The 19880-nt window shown below is 37.5% G+C and overlaps 2 protein-coding genes across 4 annotated transcripts in view; one reads left to right on the top strand and one right to left on the bottom strand.

Moving 5' to 3' along the window:
* elovl1b (ELOVL fatty acid elongase 1b) overlaps positions 1-110 on the bottom strand; it is a 24572-nt gene extending 24462 nt beyond the window's left edge. For both annotated transcript variants that reach the window (XM_036587422.1, XM_036587424.1), the window contains exon 1: positions 21-110. The gene's annotated coding sequence lies outside the window, so the exon portion shown is untranslated. The remainder of the gene's footprint in view (positions 1-20) is intronic.
* The window catches only part of mob3c (MOB kinase activator 3C), a 20205-nt gene extending 325 nt beyond the window's left edge, over positions 1-19880 (top strand). The window contains exons 2-5 of one of the 2 annotated variants that reach the window (XM_036587426.1): positions 9949-10124; positions 14905-15434; positions 17858-18060; positions 18409-19880. In XM_036587426.1, the coding sequence (XP_036443319.1) occupies positions 15017-15434; positions 17858-18060; positions 18409-18438 (651 nt within the window). In that variant the 5' untranslated portion in view covers positions 9949-10124; positions 14905-15016 and the 3' untranslated portion in view covers positions 18439-19880. Of the gene's footprint in view, positions 1-9839; positions 10125-14904; positions 15435-17857; positions 18061-18408 lie in introns of those variants that run through there. The other variant, XM_036587425.1, reaches the window with a different exon arrangement.

Here is a 19880-nt window from a genome sequence, read left to right as displayed (position 1 = left end):
CCCTAAGTAAACAGACCTACCCGATGCTGAGTGCTTCCTACCGCTCCCCGAGGAGGAAATAAGTTTGCTCTTGATCTTTTGTAAGCTCTGACCCACCCCTTCAGCCACAGGAAAGGTGGGCGGTCAGAAGGAGCGGTGGGGGCAAGATAGCCTCAGAGATTCACCACACAGGCCAGTCAAGGACGTTGGGGCACACGCGGGGCGTTTTAAGGCCAAATAGTCCTCGAAGAAAACTTATTTTTTCAGATTTATGCTTATTTTACCACCATCAACATTACATATAAAAACTCAGAAGACTCACTGGTGGTTTTGGGTAGTAAATAAAATGTTCTTTTGTGTTGTAGACATGGCGACCCCTGGTTCCTATCACCACCACTGTAAAGAAATTCTGTTTGTTTCTGTGCAATGAACCGCTTCGCATCAAACCACCCTGAATGACTGTTTACATTTCAAAGACTGAATTATTCAGACATTTTGAAAAAATGGTGGAATTCCCCTTTACATATCTGACATACATGTTTGTTTACATTTTCTTTTTTATCGCTGAGGTAAGGTAGTCCTTTTGTCAAGCAGTAGATGAGCAGATAGGATGAGTGATGCCACTGCTTGTCTTTTCAGTCCATCATCAATACCAAGGCACATATTTCAATACTAACATCAATGTTGCCTGTGGAAAAAAAAAATAGAAAGCATTTAGTGTTGGATCTTAGTGATCTCCAGTAGTCAGTAATCGTATGTTGTGTTTTTCTCTTGGGTTGATGTCACAGTGTAAGAGATTCTAATGGTTTATCCAGTTGCATCTGATGGTTTCCAAATGGGATCTAAAGGTGTCCAACAGGAGACTAGTGGTGTCTTATGGAAACCATTAAGTCAATTCCCATTAGAAAGCAAAATCCTCAGGTGTTAATACTGATGGTTCTAGTCTTTTCGGGCAGGGTTGATACTTTTTAAAGTGTCTGTGTGCATGTAAAAAGGGGAAATCTTTGTGATTTTTATAGTGGAATCCAGTACAAATGTGGACATCAAAAACTATATTTGAAAACCTTTGCATTAGCATTAAAAATGGCCACACAGCTGTTTAGTGGAGTGAAATAATTCCGTCTCGTGTGGCTGTTTGTCATTATAAAGAAGTTCCTATATTACTCATTTATTTTGTTTTCACTTTTTTCAGCATTAAAGACATTCAGTTTTATGAAATAAAGATCTAAATCCAATTTAACACTTAATTATTAATCTTAAAACCTGTTATGATTCTTTTACACAGCACTCTTTGTTATCCTTTTCATTTATTACTCATTTGAGACCTTTTAAAGTTTACATAGGGTTGACCCTTTATCAATAGATCATCCATGTTCAGTAAGTTAGACATTCTTCCAACATGGATTTAAGTGTTTTGAAGTTGTAAGCTCTGAATGACAGGCATTGATCTGCAGCACTGATAAGAAATGGCTAAAAGCGTGTCAGACTAATAGTTGGAATAGTTTGGCAGCTGAGCTATAACCTTTTTTAACAAAGTGACAAACGACACAGCCTGGTACAGGATCACAGTCCATTTGGACATAATTTACCACATTGTAAAACTAAGCTTTAGTCTTAATGCATGTAATATATATTGTGTCATTATAGGAGTCCTCTTTCTCCTCTTTTCTCTTCGATTTTGTACTGTGCTGCTTACTGTCCAGTCCAGAATATGATATATTAGCATTGTTTTTTTTTTTTACTTCTTAATGAGTTCTTAACGTAATGTTTGTGTTACTCATCATTACAAGTACAAAAATGCTCTTAGCAACTGAAGACAACTTAAAAAGAAATGGCATTTTCTAGCATCTGTTCTGAGGGCTGTAAATCATCCACCTAACTAAGTGGTATGCCTCCCCACACACACATGCAAAGAAAAAGAAAATCTCTAAAGTCATGTCTAGAGACATTTCTTATTTCTCCATTCAAACAAATCCCAAATTTACCCAGTTTTTCACTTACCAAGATGTAGTCAATCAGCCAAAACATGTTTGGAGTCCAAATTTCGCTTTCTTCTTGAAGCTACAAGGCTACCATTGCTAACAAACATTAGAACTCAATAGTCACCCAAATAACTCTTCTTTTCTGCAAAAATAACAATTTGGGCAATTTGGGTGACTGTTGAGTTCTGATGTTTGTTAGCAGTGTTAGTCTCTCTGCTCCAGTTCTAAAGCAGCAAAATTTGGACTCCAAACAAAAATTGGCTGATCAACCACATCTGTGTAAGTGGATAATTGTGTAAATATGAATTTGTTGCTGTACCATTCCTTTAACCAGCGACATGGACATCGATTAACTGGGTTCATTAGAAGATTTATTCCATAAGATTAAATTCACAGATTTAAGGGAATCATGATAAGTATGCTAGAAGAGATGATTGATGTCGTGTTGGAATAAGCTGACAAGACAAAAGTTTCATTTTCACTCCAGTGTTTTCTCTTCTGGTCACGGCCACGCACACTTTAGGCATGTCAAACTAGGGAGTGCTACGGAGATTAGCGTCAGGTGTGTTTAATTAGGCAGCATGCTGAAGTCTGCAGTGTTTTGACCCGCGAGGACTGAAGCCTGTCATGTGTTTTAATGTGATCATGTGATAAAGGTCCTCTTTCTTTACTCTGTGGGTCAAGGGTCAAGTAAGTCTGCAAGAAGGTTTTGGTGAAAAATCAAATTTACATAGTTTTCCACTGTGAATACAGTTCCTGTTGTCTCAAGTGTCTGCCTGCAGTGTTCAGCTACACAGTGAAAAAAGAGTTGCTAATTTTTATAGTTCGAACTGTGTCCTAAACCACATAGACAGGTTTGACCTTAATGAAGATCTTGATGTGGTTTGAACAGATTAAAAGACGTTTGGTGATTTACTTTTACAGAAACAATTTTTTACCATTTGGGTGACTATTGAGTTCTAGTGTTTGTTAGCAGTGTTAGCCTCTCTGGTCCAGTTATAAAATAAAGAAGCAAAAGTTGGACTACTCAGTCGATCAACCACATCTACAGTAAATGGAGAATTTCACAGATCTGATTTTGTTGTTGAACCATTCCTTTAACCATCAACATGGATGTCAGTTAAATAGGTTCGTTAGAAATTTTCATATGATTAAATCCACAGAATTATGGTAATCATGATAAGTATGCTAGAAGAGATGATTGATGTCGTGCTTAAATAAGTTGCTCATGATAGCAGTTTCATTGTCACTCCAGTTTTTTTATTCTGGTTATAGCCATACACACTTTAGGGTAATCATGTGATAAAGGTCCTCTTTCTTTACTCAGTGGGTCAAGGGTCAAGTAAGTCTGCAGGAAGTTTTGATGCAATGGGAACGGGGGTGGTTTTGGCTAGTTTCACTTCCTGTGGTTTGAAAAATGCAAGAGCCATAATCCGCTACTGATTCAGAACCAGACTAACACAACTGAGCATTCTCAACCCAGATTAGCGTGAAGTTATAAGGAAAAATACTTCCTTCTTTTCCTTTTCATTTAATTTATTTTTTTTTTCTTTTTTTTCTTGCCTTTTATTTGCTTTTATCTGTCTTGTCTTTCCTTTTGTCTTTCTTTAGTTTCATTTGGTCAGAAAAAACACCTCACCTTCATGTTTGCTATCATTTCTTTTATAGGCTTAGATGTGTACAGGTGTGAGGCTGACAAACACAATACACTGTAAACTAAAGTTCGGGTCAAAAACCTTTGGCCTGGCTATGCTTTCAGTTTTCAGATGAAATGTCTCCATCTGCTGGATATAAATGGTTTGGCCTCTTTGTTGCTCACAGAGATGTTTTCACTATTGGGGTGTTGTTTTGCACTTGTAAACAAAACTTCTTTTTTCAGCTATGAATGAACAAAAAAACAACTTCTACCCATTGAAACAAAATCTAACCATTCAAAAAAATTTCTTGCATTTTATTTTCCCTGCTGTGGTTCATTTAAGACTATGATTTTTACAATTTCCCCACCCCTCTAGAATAAAAACAGGCTGTTCTTGTTGCTGTGGCTGTAAGATTAATATATCGCTGCTGTCGGAACAAAACCTCATATTTCCAAAATGATAACTTTACAGGAGAATGAAAAAACATACTTTACTTTTAACGTACGTCAATGAAACCAGAATTATTTACAAGTACAAGGTTTTGTTTCGACAGCAAGCAAGCAAAGTTCATTTATATAGTGCTTTTTACAACAGGTGTTGTCACAAAGCAGTTTACAAGGAAATCAGCATTACAGAAAGAAATCCGGATCCAAGCCCCCATGAGCAAGCCAGAGGCGACATTGCAAGGAAAAACTCCCTAAGAGAAACAGGAAGAAACCTTGAGAGGAACCAAGACTCAGAAGGGGAACCCATCCTCCTCTGGTCGACACCGAATAGTAATCATTGTTAGTATAAAGTATTATAGTACAAAAAAACAGGGAAAACAGGTGGAGCAAATTATTAATTTGATTAGTTTAGTTCATGCAGCAGCAGCATCAGTGGGGTCAGGTTGTGAGTGTGAGGTTTGCACGGCGAGCAGTGGCACCCGATCAAGGCAGAAAAGGCAGCAGCATCAGAACGCACAGGATAGGCAGCTGTTCAACTCGGCAAAGAAAAGAAAAAAAGGAAAAACACACAGAGTCAGTTCTGTAATGGGTGATTGATTAATTTGATTAGTTTAAATGATTGATTAGCTCAAATGATTAATTTTGATTAGTTCATGCAGCAACAGCATCAGTGGGGTCAGGTTGTGAGGGTGAGGTTTGCACGGCGTTGTACAGCAGGAGACTCAATGGTGGAAAGCCGGTCCAGAGAGCTGGCGAACAGTGGGCACCCGATCAAGGCAGAAGAGGCAGCAGCATCAGAACGCACAGGATGGGCAGCTGTTCAACTCGGCAAAGAAAAGAAAGGAAAAACACACAGAGAGTCAGTTCTGTAATGGGTGACTGATCACAAATTACAGTGTTAGCAGAGCAGCGGAGACTCTGGCAGGTATAGAACTGACAGGGAAAACTAGTTACCAAAGGCTTGACTATACAAGTAAGTTTTTAGCCTAGACTTAAAGACTGAGGCTGTGTCCGAGTCCCGAACATTAACAGAAAGATTATTCCAAAGCCGGGGGGCTTTGTATGAGAAGGCTCTCCCCCCTAACGTAACTTTATTAATTCTAGGTACTAATAGTAAGCCAGCACCTTGTGATCTAAGTAGGCGTGATGGTTCGTAGTGAGAGAGAAGTTCACTCAGGTACTGAGGGGCGAGTTGAAGCTTGTTAAGGCTTTTGCTGGGACATCCAGCCAGCAGGGCATTACAGTAATCTAGCCTTGAAGTAATAAATGCATGAACTAACTTTTCTGCATCCTGTAGAGATAATGCATTTCTTAATTTAGCAATATTGCGGAGATGCAGGAAGGCTGTTCTAGTAAGACAGCAGCAATATGCAAATGACTGCAGTTCTGATTGGCTGCACTGTGTCATGCTTCATTCAAAAAGCAGTACAGGCTGAAGCACTACTTATAACTTCAGTGTGGTTCAGCTGGGCTTAACTGCAGTGAACAGTGAATTCAAAATGAGCTGTTTTAGCAGAATAGTTTTCACATATGGACTGTGTAGTGACAACTATGTCTTGATTCTTGTAACAGTGTTTACATCTCTTTTGTTCCAAAAAAAGTGAGGAGAAATTCAGTTTTTGCATGATAACCATTTAATTATGCATGGAAATTCCTAGTAAAAATAATATGAGTGTCTCAGTGGTTATATTTCAATATAAAATGTAGTTATAGTGAGCTGGGGATAGACTTTATTAATGTTTTAAGTTGTGTCTAAAACATGCACATAGGTTGTTGTGAAGGACACTTTACCTCTGTTTGAAATGCCTTTCATATTTACTTTACATACATGTTTGTATATATACTATCAGTAAGAGACAAATGACATCTTGGAATCTCCCACAGACATTTTGAAACCCCAGTCAGATGAGTCAGATGGTGTGAAGTTTGCAGATGTTTAAGTGTAAAACTATTTTCAAGGTTTCAGGAAAGGACACTCGTCCTTTAAACACTTCAGGAAATGGCACTTGTCCTTAAAATGCCGCAATTCCAGAGAGCTGAGTCAGCAATCTAGTCACAAATGGCAACATACCTTGTGGAGAAAACCTTTCTGGACTTTTTTTCTTAGTTTGGAATGTGAATCGTCTAGTGGGTCGTTTTAATAAGCAGCGCTGGTGCTGCGGGATGACATGAATTGCTTTCGGGTTTGTGCCACAATATGTTAATTATATATGGCTTTCATAAATCAACATAAAGTTACTACAAATATGCACTGAACCACAAGAAAACAGGCCTGACCTCTCTCACAAATGGTGAAGAGTTGTAGTGGAGTGTGAGCTTGAATGTCTAGTTTTTCATTTTCCATTACGAAACCAAAATGCTTGACGTTCTCTCACAATAGCTCTTTGAAAGAAAAGCTGGGTGGCGAAAGTACATGTAATGCTTATTCGAATGCATTGTTGTAGACTTGCTTGATGCTAGATGTTCAAATAATCCAAAAAGAAGCTGATTTGGGCCCATATCATGGAAAACTGAATTTTCCTCATATTTTTTTAAATGAAAGCATTTAATAGAATATATGAACAGGTTCCAAAACATACTGTTCACCACCCTGTCCATACAGTTCCACTGACACTTTTACATACTACCCACTTGTGCTGAAGCTATACTACTTTTTGAATGAGGCACAATAGAGCAGCCAATCAGAACAGAGCTTATTTACATATATCAGTCTTAAAGGCACGGTAACAAAGACAGCAAGAGGTTGGAAAGTGGTTGGATAAAAATCCATAAAAGCACACAAATAAAAATATATATATATATTGAAGTGTAAGAAAAAAGTAGAATGTGGGCCTTTAATTCCTGTGTATGTGTTTTCTTATTTGCATGACTGGGGGATGTTTACTGAAACAGAGTTTGCCTGTTTAGCTGAATGACATGAGCCCAAAATAAATTAAGATACAGTCAGGTCCATAAGTATTTGAATAGTGACACAGTTTTTGTAACTTTGCCTTTGTACACCACCACAGTGAGTTTGATGAAGTGTAGACTTTCAGCTTTAATTTCAGGGATTCAACAAAAGTTAATCGCAACTGTTTAGAAATTACAGCCTTTTTTACATAGTCACTCCATTTTCACAGACTCAAAAGTAAGTGAACAAACTAACATAATCATAAATACAAGGATTATTTTTAAACCTTTAACATTTTAATATTTTAATAATGACTGCCTGAAGTCTGGAACCCATGGACATCACCAAATGCTGATTTTCCTCCCTTGAGATGTTTTGCCTACCTTGTTTCCTCCCTTGAGAGGCCTTTACTGCAGTCACCTTCAGTTGCTGTTTGTTTGTGGGTCTTTCTGTCTTCAGTCTTGTCTTCAGTAAGTGAAAAGCATGCTCAGTTGGGTTGAGGTCAGATGACTGGCCATTTAAAAACATTCCATTTCTTTTCCTTAGGCTTTTGGGTTGCTTTTGTGGTATGTTTTAGGTCATTATCCATCTGCACTATGAGGCACCGTCCTATCAGTTTTGCAACATTTGACTGAATATGAGCAGAAAGTCTAGCTCTATACACTTCACAATTCATCCTGCTACTTCTTTCAGCAGTCACATCATCAACAAAGGTGACCCAGTTCAATTAGCAGCCATACATGCCCATGCCATAATACTGCCTCCACCAAGTTTGACAGATGATGTGGATCATGAGCCCTTCTTTTCCTTTTCCATACTTTTCTCTTCCTATCATTCTGGTACATGTTAATCTTGGTTTCATCTGTCCTAAGGATCTTGTTCCAGAACTGGGCAGGCTTTTTTAGATGTTTTCTAGCAAAGTCTCCTCTGGCCTTTCTGGTCTTGAGTATTACCGGTTATTTGCATCTTGAAGTAAACCCTCTGTATTTACATTCATGAAGCATCTTGATGGTAGACTTTGACAGTGATACGCCAATCTCATCTAGAATGTCCTTGACTTGCCTAGATGTTGTGAAATGGGGTTTTCTTCACCATGGAAAGAATTCTGCAGCCATCCACTTCAATTGTCTTCTGTGGTCTTTCAGGCCTTTTGGTGTTGCTGAGCTCAGTAATGCATTCCTTCCTTTTATCAATGTACCAAATTGTTGATTTAGCCAAAGTGTCTGCTATCTCTCTGTTTTTTGTTTTTTTTTTCGTTCTGATAATGGCTCCCTTGCATCCTCATCTCTTTGGACTGCATTTTGAGAGTTCCCATGAACAGCTACCAAGAGAAATATGACAGCATTTTATTGTATTGTGATAAATGATGTATTATGCTTTCCAAAAGCATACTGTGGACATTGTCAGTACTTTGTCAGTGCCAATTGCATGTCTCATTACAAAGAGAGCATACTTAGTCCTGTGTTTAGCACGGTTTTGAATACAAATCAATGCATTCATAGTTTCTGACACTATTTTTGTGGTGCTACTGTTTTTTTTTATTTGTTCCAAGCCTCAGAAAAACTAAACAACATGTAAAGGCATCATGTATAAAGAAATTGTCTTAAAATATTGATATTTTTTCCATATCACCTGCCACATCTGTACAATGTACTGCTGTAGTACAAGATTTTTACTGTATTTAAAAACTGAAAAATGTAACATCACAATACATGTTATGTATCACAATATTTCTGGGATTTTCAAATGTGATGGAATGGACAAAATGCACCAGCAAATCAGCAGTGAAACTTTTTTAAACCAGATTTAAAAAAGGGAAGTCAAATTAATTAAATAAATGTATAAATTAATAAAATAAAATAATAGCATAATAGGCTGACATCCAAGCAAGTACTTGTTACTGTGGTTACTATGCAGTTACTGTACACTGGCTGTTACAGGCTTTGTACACTATAAAAATAAAGATGCTAAAGGGGTTTTTGCACAAAGCCATAGAGCAGGGGTGTCAAACCCAGCCAGTAAAAAATCTAATCAAATCTGTGGTCCAGAGAAAAAAAAGTTTTTATTTCATTTTTAATTAATGTTGTGCTATAACCCGAACTGGCCATTGGGTCAGGAGAGTAGGTACACATTACGTTGCAATGCATGGACCAAATGATAGGACTAGTTTGAGAAGCACTGCTTTAGAGAACCATTTTGTAAATAAAATTTGTGAGATTGAAGAACCATTTAAAAGTTGCATAATGGAAATGTTCTAAGAGGAACTTTTTAAATAGGTATAGAACCTTAACATTTAACAAAAAAAACCTTAACAGTTTATAAACCTTTAGAAGATTCTTCACACTTGCAGATCTCTTCTAAATGATTCTTTACACCCTTAAAAAGGGTTCTTTAAAGGTCACAGCTATATATAGAACCATGAAACTCAATGAATGTTTGAATGTTAAAAGTTCTGTGATTTCTGTTTTTTCTTTGATGGAAAATCTGTTCAATATAATTCTGTAAAGTATAATTCTTTAACCGTGGTCCTACAGAGCACCAAACAGGGTTCCACTATTGCTACAAGTCAAAGAACACTTTGTGTTGGGAACTAAAAGTGGTTCTTCCATGGCACAGTATACTCTGTGAAAATGTACTGTGACCTAGTTTGTTATGATGACAATAACATATCACCCTAAACATTCCTGTTGGACAAATCCTCATTTTGTTATTCAGTTTATTAGGTTATTCTGCAGCCAGACTGACTGAACTAAAATCACAGTTTTTAAAGGGGTATGAAAGAGGAGTGATGAAAGAGGAGGGAGCAAAATGAGGGTTGTGCCGCAAAGGCCTCTGCCCCTCCCACAGCTAGCGAAGTCTACCCTTTTAGCTTGCCTTCAAGTACACACACACAGAGACAGTCAGACAGAGGCAGCGGGGCCTAGCAGACAAAATCAGGACGTGACATCATTACAGGAAGAGAAGCCAAACAACATTTCTTTCTGTTTTATCGGGTCCTTTCTGCTTTTTCTCAGGCATATTTCAAGTGGCCGGGTTTGCCGATGATTGAGAGAGGAGTTAAAGTTTCTTCAGAGGAGAAATCCAGTGTGATCCATGTCCTCTGGGAGATAAGTGGAGGCAGAGGAATTCTCTCGAGCGTTCCCACAGATCCCCACAGCATTCCAAGCGTTCAAAGCGGGCCGTCAGCCAGGTACTGTAGGGAAGAATTCAATCTCTCTCTCTCTCCCTCCCTCTCTCTCTCTGCCTGCTTATCCTTGCCTCTAAGTTCATATCACCTCAATGCATCTGCCAGAGTTCTTCTTTTACTTTATTTGTTGTTGTGGTCCTTCTGAAATTTTATTGTACAGCAGTTCTCTTGGCTTGATATTTTTAATAAGAATATATAGGCTTAAAAATTAGCTAGAAATGAGTACTTGAGGTTGTGCAAATAAATCATGTGCTTTACCTCGCCCACATAAAGTGTTATGTAAAGTCCTGAAGTCTGTTTCTATTCTGAAATTTTATTACTGAAGTACAGAACTATGCAAAACTCAGTAATCCATCCTTCATTTGTTTCATTTTGAGTCAAAACAGACATTAAGTAGATTTATATTAATTTTTTCTGGAGATATTTTTGAGGAGATTATATATAAGATAATCCACTTGCATAAGGAAGGAGAACGTCAAAGGAATCCATATAAGATAATCCACTTGGATAAGGCAAGGGAAACGTCAAAGCAAAATGAGTAAAAAACAGGGCTTTTCAAAACTGGAGTTCAAAAAATTAGCAAAAGATACATAAAAAGTGGGAATCCTAACAGCTGTGCAAGACCTGGTAGACCACCAAAACTGGCACCATCACCTAAACAGAGATAGGAGAAGATCAAACTCCACTCTTGGTTCAGATCTGAAAAAAAAAGTTTTTTCTGTTCATCCTTCTACTGTTGGAGCACAACTCAATTCTATGAGTCTGATAGGATGTGTAGTTGCCAGGAAGCTATTAATGAGAAAGGAAAAAAATAGACAAAAAAAAAACCCTGCTGGTGTTTTCAGAATGATGGACTGGGATTACTTGGATAATGAAAAGCAGAAAATACAACCAACTTCCTCAAGACTGAATTTTGGAGGTGTGGAAAAATATCCCTGCAAATTTTGTTGAAAAACTGAAAGCAAGTCTCCTGAAAAGAATGGAAGCTGATATAAAGGGAAAGGATGAACATACTAAATACTAAAAAAAATGATATGTTTAGTTGTTGAGAAATATATGTTTAAAAGAATGAATGGGGGCTCTGACCTTTGCAATATTTTAGAGCAACAGAGTAGTCCCTTATGATGACAGTGAGGACCTTAATGGTGACAAGCAACGACTTGTCACTGCATGATGGCTGTTTTGAAAGTGCATTTCAAAAATGTTCACATTGTCCTGCATGACTCTTCCCTCTTAACTTTACTGGAGGGCTGGCATTGGTCCAGAGAATTAAGGAAGGAGATTTTAAGGACTGACTTTTATTATGGAAAATAAAGTAAGCCACAGACATATGAAATGCCTCTTCACTACATTCTGTAAAAAAGAGGCCTTTTGCCATAGAAGAATGACTTTTGGTTTCCTAAAGAGCAGAGTTTTTTTTTTTGGAAGAATCATCCACTGAAAGGTCCTTAAGGAACCAAAAGTGTTTTTCCATGGCATCACTCCAGAATGCTTTTTGGCACCTTTATTTTTAATAATGTGGTTTCTTTCATTCTTCTTTGGCCTGAGACAAACACATTTGTAGCAGAGAGAGAAAAAGACAGAGGAAGACAGACATGACGCAGGCACAGAAAACAAAAGAGTCTCAATTCCAGCCATTTTGAATGAGTTCCCCACGAATGTCTGGATACAGTATAATTTCACAGTGGATAGCAGTGGTCAGTGGTATTCCCCAGGGATTTGAAACATGCTCCGTCTTTTGCCAAATTAGAGGGCTAATTCCAGTTCAGAAGTGCAATGTGCACAGGTTATACTGATGTGTATGAAATAAAAATGCAAAGAGAGGCTGCAAAGTCACAGAAGTCTGTTGAGAAAAAAAAACAAGCTGTGAATTGAAAGGGTGAGGCCCTATAGTAAAGGACTGTTATCTCATCTCATCCGGCCAGACTGCACAGACACATAGGAAGAGGTGAAAAAGGACGAGCATGTAAAGTGAAACACTGTATGTGTCAATGTATATATCTAAATTATGGCAGTACTAATTATACATGAAATGCATGAAAGGCAGCTAAATGCTGAAAAGAATACACCAGTACTTTTCAACCTAATGTATGTCTATCACAGAAATTTGGCCTCAGACAGTTTTCCAATATCTTTTTTTCTTAAATTTGTTCTTGAGAAAGGTCCTAAGAAAAAGTCTACATCAGATTCATGATGTGTTTTTAAACCACAGAAATGTTTGCACATTTGTGCTCTTGAGTGTGTGTAGATTCTGTTCTTAACTAAGAACAAATCCCAAGTAAGAAAACATTGGTGAAGGTCAGAATCTTTGTAAAACCTGTTGGTTTTAAGAAGAAATGTATTCTTAAGAATGGTTGGTGAATGAGGCCCAGTGATTTGAATGCATTTCATTGTAGTTTGAAAAAACCTTGAAAACTTGTTGACTCAAATCTCATTCACAATTAAAGTCTATGGAGAGTTGCTGTGCATACACATTTAAAAGATAAACACCTGTGAAATCTCCACCCACACTTTCATGTTGGTAACGTATTTTTAAATTATTCCATCTAGAAAACTAGCCCTAGAACAAATTATACAGATTTACAGACTTTCAGGGCCTTTTGGAAATAAAAAAAAATATGTGTATACTTTTTAGCTCATTTTTATTTAATATTATCATAATGCTTGTTGTATTTACTTTCTGCTACACTCAGTGTTGTAGTAATTCTTTTATTTCTTACTATTATTTTACTCTTATTTTGGTTAGAAACAAAAGGGTTAAAATCTTGAAATGCTCAATGGAAAATGATCCCTTCATTAACTACATAATTAGGAACTGACAGTGCAATCAGCCACTCATGTTTTGGTCCCAATGGGACCCATTTTGGAAAAACATCACTTCAGGCCTTCTGGGAGTTCTACATATGTCACTGACTGTGAGTACGAGTGGTAGTCTGAACAATGTGTTTCAGTCAGTTTTTAGAAATGGAACACAGTTGCTGCAGCTCAATGCCAACTCTTTTTACTGAACTGCAATATGGTACATATGTTAATATGTCTGTTACAAGCTACAGACAACACATGGAATGTGTTGTACAAGCTTCAAATGTCTTTGTTTTATGTATCATGGCAAAAAATGTTCATGTGTTCATGTAAATTACTGTTTGCTTAGCACACTAACACACTACTAGGATCCCATAGCTAACGTAAATTAGTATTGGGTGCTTTTTAGCTCATTTTTGACCAAGTTTTGGAATGTGTTTCTCATAAACATTTTACTGATAGAATTCAGCATCTGCCTATTGGCTTCTATTATAAGTGAATTTTGAATCAATACGTTTTCTTTCTTTTTTTGTAGGTGCAGGTAATTGACTGTATACTACAGATGTGGTAAAAAAACCCCTGTAGCATTGCTTTAAAAGCTACTTGTCTACGTTCTGTATGTTTGATTTGGTCAAATAGACAGAAAAAGATAACTGCTTTGCCCTAAACTGCATTGACAATAACAAATTATCTACTGTCTTACAAGATACTGAGTAATATGTGAGATTAAATCATTTGTTTAAGATCTACACTGTTTAACTTCTGCATTTCCAGTCCTATTTATAATTGCGTTTTGATGTTAATCAGACTGTTGAAACATCCACTTCGATATGCACACTGATCTATTCAAGTTTTCTGCCTGCAGAGGAAATGCCAGCGTTATTTAGAGACTTTACATGTGACCCTGGATGTAATAATGCCCCACACACTGTTGCTCATAGCTTAATGTCTGCCATTTGTTTAGATTAATTTGGGTCCTCTCTTCTTCTGTGGTACAGTTTTCAACCTTGGTATTGTTGTATAGTACTATTTTTATTCTATGGTAAATTTGTCCAAATAAAGGGGAATTCTGTTAAATTTTCAAAATGTCTGCATAGTTCAATTCTTTAAGATATACACAAATTCACACCGATTGGTTTGAAATGAAGCATTGCATTGTAGAGAAACTCCATTCCTCCATTCTCCACTCAAACTCTGGTTTCTTTATAATGGTGATGATAGGAACCAGGGGTTGTGATGGCTACATCCCAAATACAGCCATTTTATTTACTATCCGAAATGAGCAATGAACTTACAAATGCCTTTAAATTTTACATTCGTATATTAATATGTATATCTTGATAATGGTACAATAATTGTAAAACTCAGAAAAAAAAAACATTTTCTATTGGGACAATTTTGCCATACAGTGCTTGGCATGGACCTCTCTGCCTTAAATAACTTATCTCAAATTATTGTAAAACAATGTCTCAGACATCAGGCTTATAACTGTATGTGATGTACCTTTAAGAGGCATTATTTGCTTTGGACATCTGGTTCCTATCACTACCACTGAGAAGTGTGAACCATTCTTACTTGGTAAAATGAATGTCACATCAAACCACTCTAAATGACTTTGTTTACATCCTAAGCTTTTAATTATGCAGAAAATTGGAATAATCAGTGGGACTCTCCACACTGATCCAGTTTTGTGTTCAAAAATAATCTTTTCTCTATATTTGGGCATGAGACTATGGTGGTATTTTGGTGCTCTTCTATGGTCTCTAAAGGGATTTTATAAGGAGCACAACAGATATCCTTCACAGTCTTCACTCTCTCTTTTATCTTCAATGATTTTTTTTCTTTTAAATGTCAAACATCAAGTAACATTTACTTCTTTGCTTTTTCAAACTGAGATATAGTCAGAGAAAATGTTGGAAATTCCTACTGTTAGTCATAAATTACCATGACTACTATCCTCTTTCTTCTGTCTTCATTCTAGAAACGTCAAATCAAGATCAAAACGTCAAATCAAGAAGGTCAAAACTTCTTCTCGTCCATCCATCCTAATCATCACTGGCACAGTTTCCACTGTTGGCACAGTGTAAAGGGACATGGCTCTGTGCCTGGGGCAGGTCTTCAGCAAAGACAAGACCTTCAGGCCTCGAAAGCGTTTTGAGCCAGGCACCCAGCGCTTTGAGCTGTATAAGAGAGCGCAGGCATCACTGAAGTCCGGCCTGGACCTCAGGAAGGTGGTGCAGTTGCCCGAAGGAGAGAACATTAATGACTGGATCGCCGTGCATGTCGTGGACTTCTTTAACCGCATCAACTTGATCTATGGAACAGTCAGTGAGTTCTGCACAGAGAGGAGCTGCCCTGTGATGTCCGGAGGCCCTCGCTATGAGTACAGATGGCAGGATGGGGGCCATTACAAGAAGCCCACCAAACTACCAGCCCTAAAGTACATGAACCTGTTGATGGACTGGATTGAAGCACTCATCAACAATGAAGACATCTTCCCAACACGCGTAGGTGTGTGTGCGAGGTCTGCAGTGCTGCCTGTGAGACCTGGAGGCCATTCTTTACTTGCATGCTTCTTGAATTAAATTTTATATAACCATGGAAACCGAGTGAATCACGGCGAGTTTGTTTGAAGTTTGACACAGTGTCAGATTGTCAGAAGTGGAAGCTGAAGTGCATCCGAACGGTTGATTTCATAAGTAAATCAGTGACTAAAGCATTGAATTATGCAAAGAAAGCAGGAACATTTATTTAACAGAGGCATTTCAGTGTTGGCCAAAGTGCAAAATACAGAGACTCCTGGTTGTCTGGAACCCCCTAATTAAGCTCCTGGACCCCTTGAATGTCTCAAAATCAAGTCTGGGGGGAAAAATATATGCGTCCAGGGAAAATATATATTTTCAGATATAAATTCACAGAAAGGTCACTGTTTAGCCTGCTTTACCCACAAAACAGCAAGCTTCTGTCTTTGTGACTAATTAGTGATGTAGCGCTGGCCTGCCTCTGGGTGGCACTGTTGCAGATTGATTCACCCAGTTACCCCTTTATAGTCTAGCAAATATAACTTTACAATATGCCGTAGCATATTTACAAATCTGAAAACTTTTCCAATTTCCCTAGAGATTAGTAAAAAGAGTAAATTGTTACTCATTTTTCAACCTAAGATAAATTAAGAGATATGTAACCAAACATTTTTTTGGCATTGAAGCTAGCATCAGTGCCGCTATTGTGAGTGAGATAGCTGCCAGCCAATGCTGGAGTAGCCAGCCAACATGGGACCTCCATAATACCAGGAGGTATTTTGCACATTGGTGTTGGCAAGAAATGTTCATACTTGATATTTGAATGATACTAAACTTAGGGCTGATTCACTAAAAGTGCTAATTTCTCCTTACACCAAGAATAGTCACTCAGCCAAAATGTGTCTAGTGCCCAGAGTTTGCTTCTTTTGCATTGAACTGGAGCTACAAGGCTAACATAGCCAAAAAGTAATGGAAGCTTATAGCCACCTGCTAGCACTGTGAAACTGCTTGCATGAGTCACCACACATTTTCACCAAACCAGACTCTGTTAAGTAATCTCAGATAGACTTGCTTATGTGGTTTCTGACAGTTTATGACTGTTATTTAAAATGGACAACAGTTTGATGCATAGCTGAAAAGTCCAACAGTCCATTGTCCATTTTTACAGATAACACTAGCCACATTTCCAGCCAAAGGATGTTTTTATGAAAAATGTTCTAATGATTCAAAAAGCAGGTGATGATGTAGGCAACAGAAATGGAAATTGGCAGTAATATTTTATGGACGTAGACAAAACATTTTTGGAAAAACTCAAATATATGCAGCAACTGTTTTTTACAGGACATGAACGTCATTACCTTAAGCATTGTCATCACTAACAGTCAGTTTGATGGACACTGTGAGCAGTTTCATTTTATTTTGAATTGCTCTGAAAGTCAATGGAAAATTAGCTAATGTGGTACAGTTGCCTAACCCACATAATCAAGTCTGTTTGAATTTTTCTCACAACTTTGATGACTTGTTAGTTTCATTATGCTGCATTTACATCTGTCCTCCCTCTTCAGTTGGCTGCATATGGGTGTTATGGGGGCATTCACTGCGAAATCCAATTGAATCTTGCAAAATAAATTTGTCATTTTAAAAGGTTCTTGATTATAACTTGCAGTCAACATCTGTGATTTCAGAATATTAACATCCAGCCAAATGTATTTTCACATCCATTTTTAAATGTTTTATACCTTAAATGACACTGCATGGCCAGTCAAGGTGGTGCCTCTCTTAGAAAATGTATGGGATCTGTTGCAGTGCACTGCCTTGCTTAACCAGTGTAAATGCAGTGTTGGCCTCAGAGCTCCAGCTCAAAACTAAAGAAGCAAACTTCAGGTGCCAAACTTGGCTGATCAATTACATATGAGGTTGATTTTTAATGCTGAATCACAGAAGTCTCCATGGAAGAGTGAGATACTAAAAGAATACATTGAGAATACAGTTCTAGACTGCAATAAGAAAACTAAATTCTGCTCTATCTGAAAACATTCAGATATAACACAACTGATTACAAGCAGCAATGTGAAATGCAGTAAATTCCACAGGACTGACCTACTCTTGGTTTAACACATACACTGTAAAAGTGTCTTACCTTAAAATAAAGAGAAGTAAGTAAACATGCTGCGATAACATTTTGAGTTCATTGAATTTCAAATAAGTGAACAGAACATAAGACACAAATTTTTGTTCTGTTAACTTATTATAATAATTTAATGATCTCTAATTTTATTTTCTTAAAATTTTAGTGCAGCAAGTTTACTTACTTTTTTTTTAAATTGAGACACCAAAACATTTCTGCAGTGTATAAATGTGGTCAAAAATATTAAGATGCTCCAGGTGACTGATATTCTTCTCTTGTTTCAGGGGTTCCTTTTCCTAAGAACTTCCAGCAGGTGTGTAAAAAGATCCTAAGCCGGCTTTTCCGCGTATTTGTGCACGTGTACATCCACCACTTCGACAGCATCTGCAACATGGGAGCAGAGGCGCATGTCAATACCTGCTACAAGCACTACTACTTCTTCATCTCTGAGTTCAGTCTCATCGATCACTTGGAACTAGAGCCACTGGTGAGAACAGCATGTTTGAACTTGAAAGATGTTTATGATTTACAAAGCAGACAGTGGGTGAGGAGGATGGTGGTGGTGGATATGTTTGCTTAGGACATATGAAACTGCTTTTTAATATTGACAGAATAGTGAATAAAGAGACCTATACACCCATTATGGTGAACTAAATGTTTATTATGTGTCGTTTAAGAAAATGAGCTTATGCAAACAACAGCATTTTGAAGGGAATTCCACCCATTTTTCAAAATTTTCAAAAGATTTACTTATGCAGACATTTTGTGTGGTGGAATTTCCATGTAAATTATTCAGAATTCTGTAACACAAAAAAATGTGTTTTCTATCCAACAGAGACCCATGACGGAGAAGATCTGCAACTGATAAAAATGGACAGTGAAGAAATTCTTAAAGCCTAACTAAGTGCTTTCTGATGGAACAGTGGATTAAACATCTTGAGTATTTAAGCCAAAGGAACAATGTATTCAGGATCTTGTTGTTTTAGGATCTCATCCTTTCCTCAAATGAGACAAGCAGATGAATAGCTGTGGCAGACTTGATATTTCAAGAATGGCCATGGGTTTTTGGGTCCAATGCTATCTGTGCCAAAATCCTATTTCTTTCCATTCATTTTAGGATCTGTGCTTACGCATCAGTCTTCAAATGGCAAAAATGCACTCGAAATGTATAGTATTGTAATAGTTGGCGTGTCTTTTTGGCGTCAAATTGTACTTGGAATATGGCTTTTGTTAAAAAATGTTGCCTGACGAAACCTTTTTTATGTGAAAGACTGATAGAAAATTTTTGCTGCATATTTACATTTCTGAACATCGGAGATGTGTCGTGAACATGTTCTGTGTTATAACGTATTTCTCTGAGGTTGAGTCCAGCTGGGCATGTTAAACAGCTGAGGTTCCAGGGCAAGTTTGAAATGCAACTGTTTCGTCTGTCTTGTGAAAGTGCCACAGCCCAAGGGGTGGACAGAAAGGCCCTTCCTTGTATTTTCACTCCTATGAAAAGGCTTTGTGTGGGTTTCACTGTATTTAATTTGTGCATGCTTTTAGAGACATATGTATGAAATAATTTTCCAAAGAACATCTCCCTCTGTCAAACCGGCTGAGCTGCCAAAAGAATGGGAAAGTACAAATCGCATGACTCGCCTTTTTGTGGTTAGTTTGAAAGTGGAGTTGATTGTACTTCTGCTAGAATGCCAATATGTGGATCTGAATCTTCCCATTTTACTTCTATTTTACTTGCTCATTTCTCTGTTTTCTCGAACGTGCAATGTGCAAATTAAGCAAAAGGGCTTTATGACTTTCCTCTCGTAACGAGAAATACTACATTACACTATATTATATATTATACATATTACAACAATTGCAACATTAAATTCACTTAATGAATTAGACTTTGAAGGCTGAATCTCAAATGGCTCTGTACTCCCTATATAGTGCACTACATAATTCACAAAAGTATGGCTTTACAATGAAGTAGTGCTTTAAATCTGTAACAGGGAGATGTGCAGCCTATGGTCTTTATGTGACCGCAGTCTTTTTATTGGTTGATCATTTAATAGAATGATTCCTTCTTTATCTTGTCATAAACAAAAACAAGCATGGCAGCTGACGAGATAGATGCTCACCATCTCCAAAACCTACGGAGCCCGGCTGGTGACATCCTGTATAAATAAAAATAATGCATGGCCATCCTGATTAACGTGTCGGAACGAGATAATTTAGTGGCCACAACTTAGTAAAGCATTGGAATGATATCATGCCTTATTAAGCTGTGGCCAAGGCTTAATAATCTCATTCCCACACCTCACT

Source organism: Colossoma macropomum, unplaced genomic scaffold, assembly GCF_904425465.1.
Source record: "Colossoma macropomum unplaced genomic scaffold, Colossoma_macropomum, whole genome shotgun sequence".
Lineage (NCBI taxonomy): Eukaryota > Metazoa > Chordata > Actinopteri > Characiformes > Serrasalmidae > Colossoma > Colossoma macropomum.
This window is presented reverse-complemented; position numbering and strand designations above follow the sequence as displayed.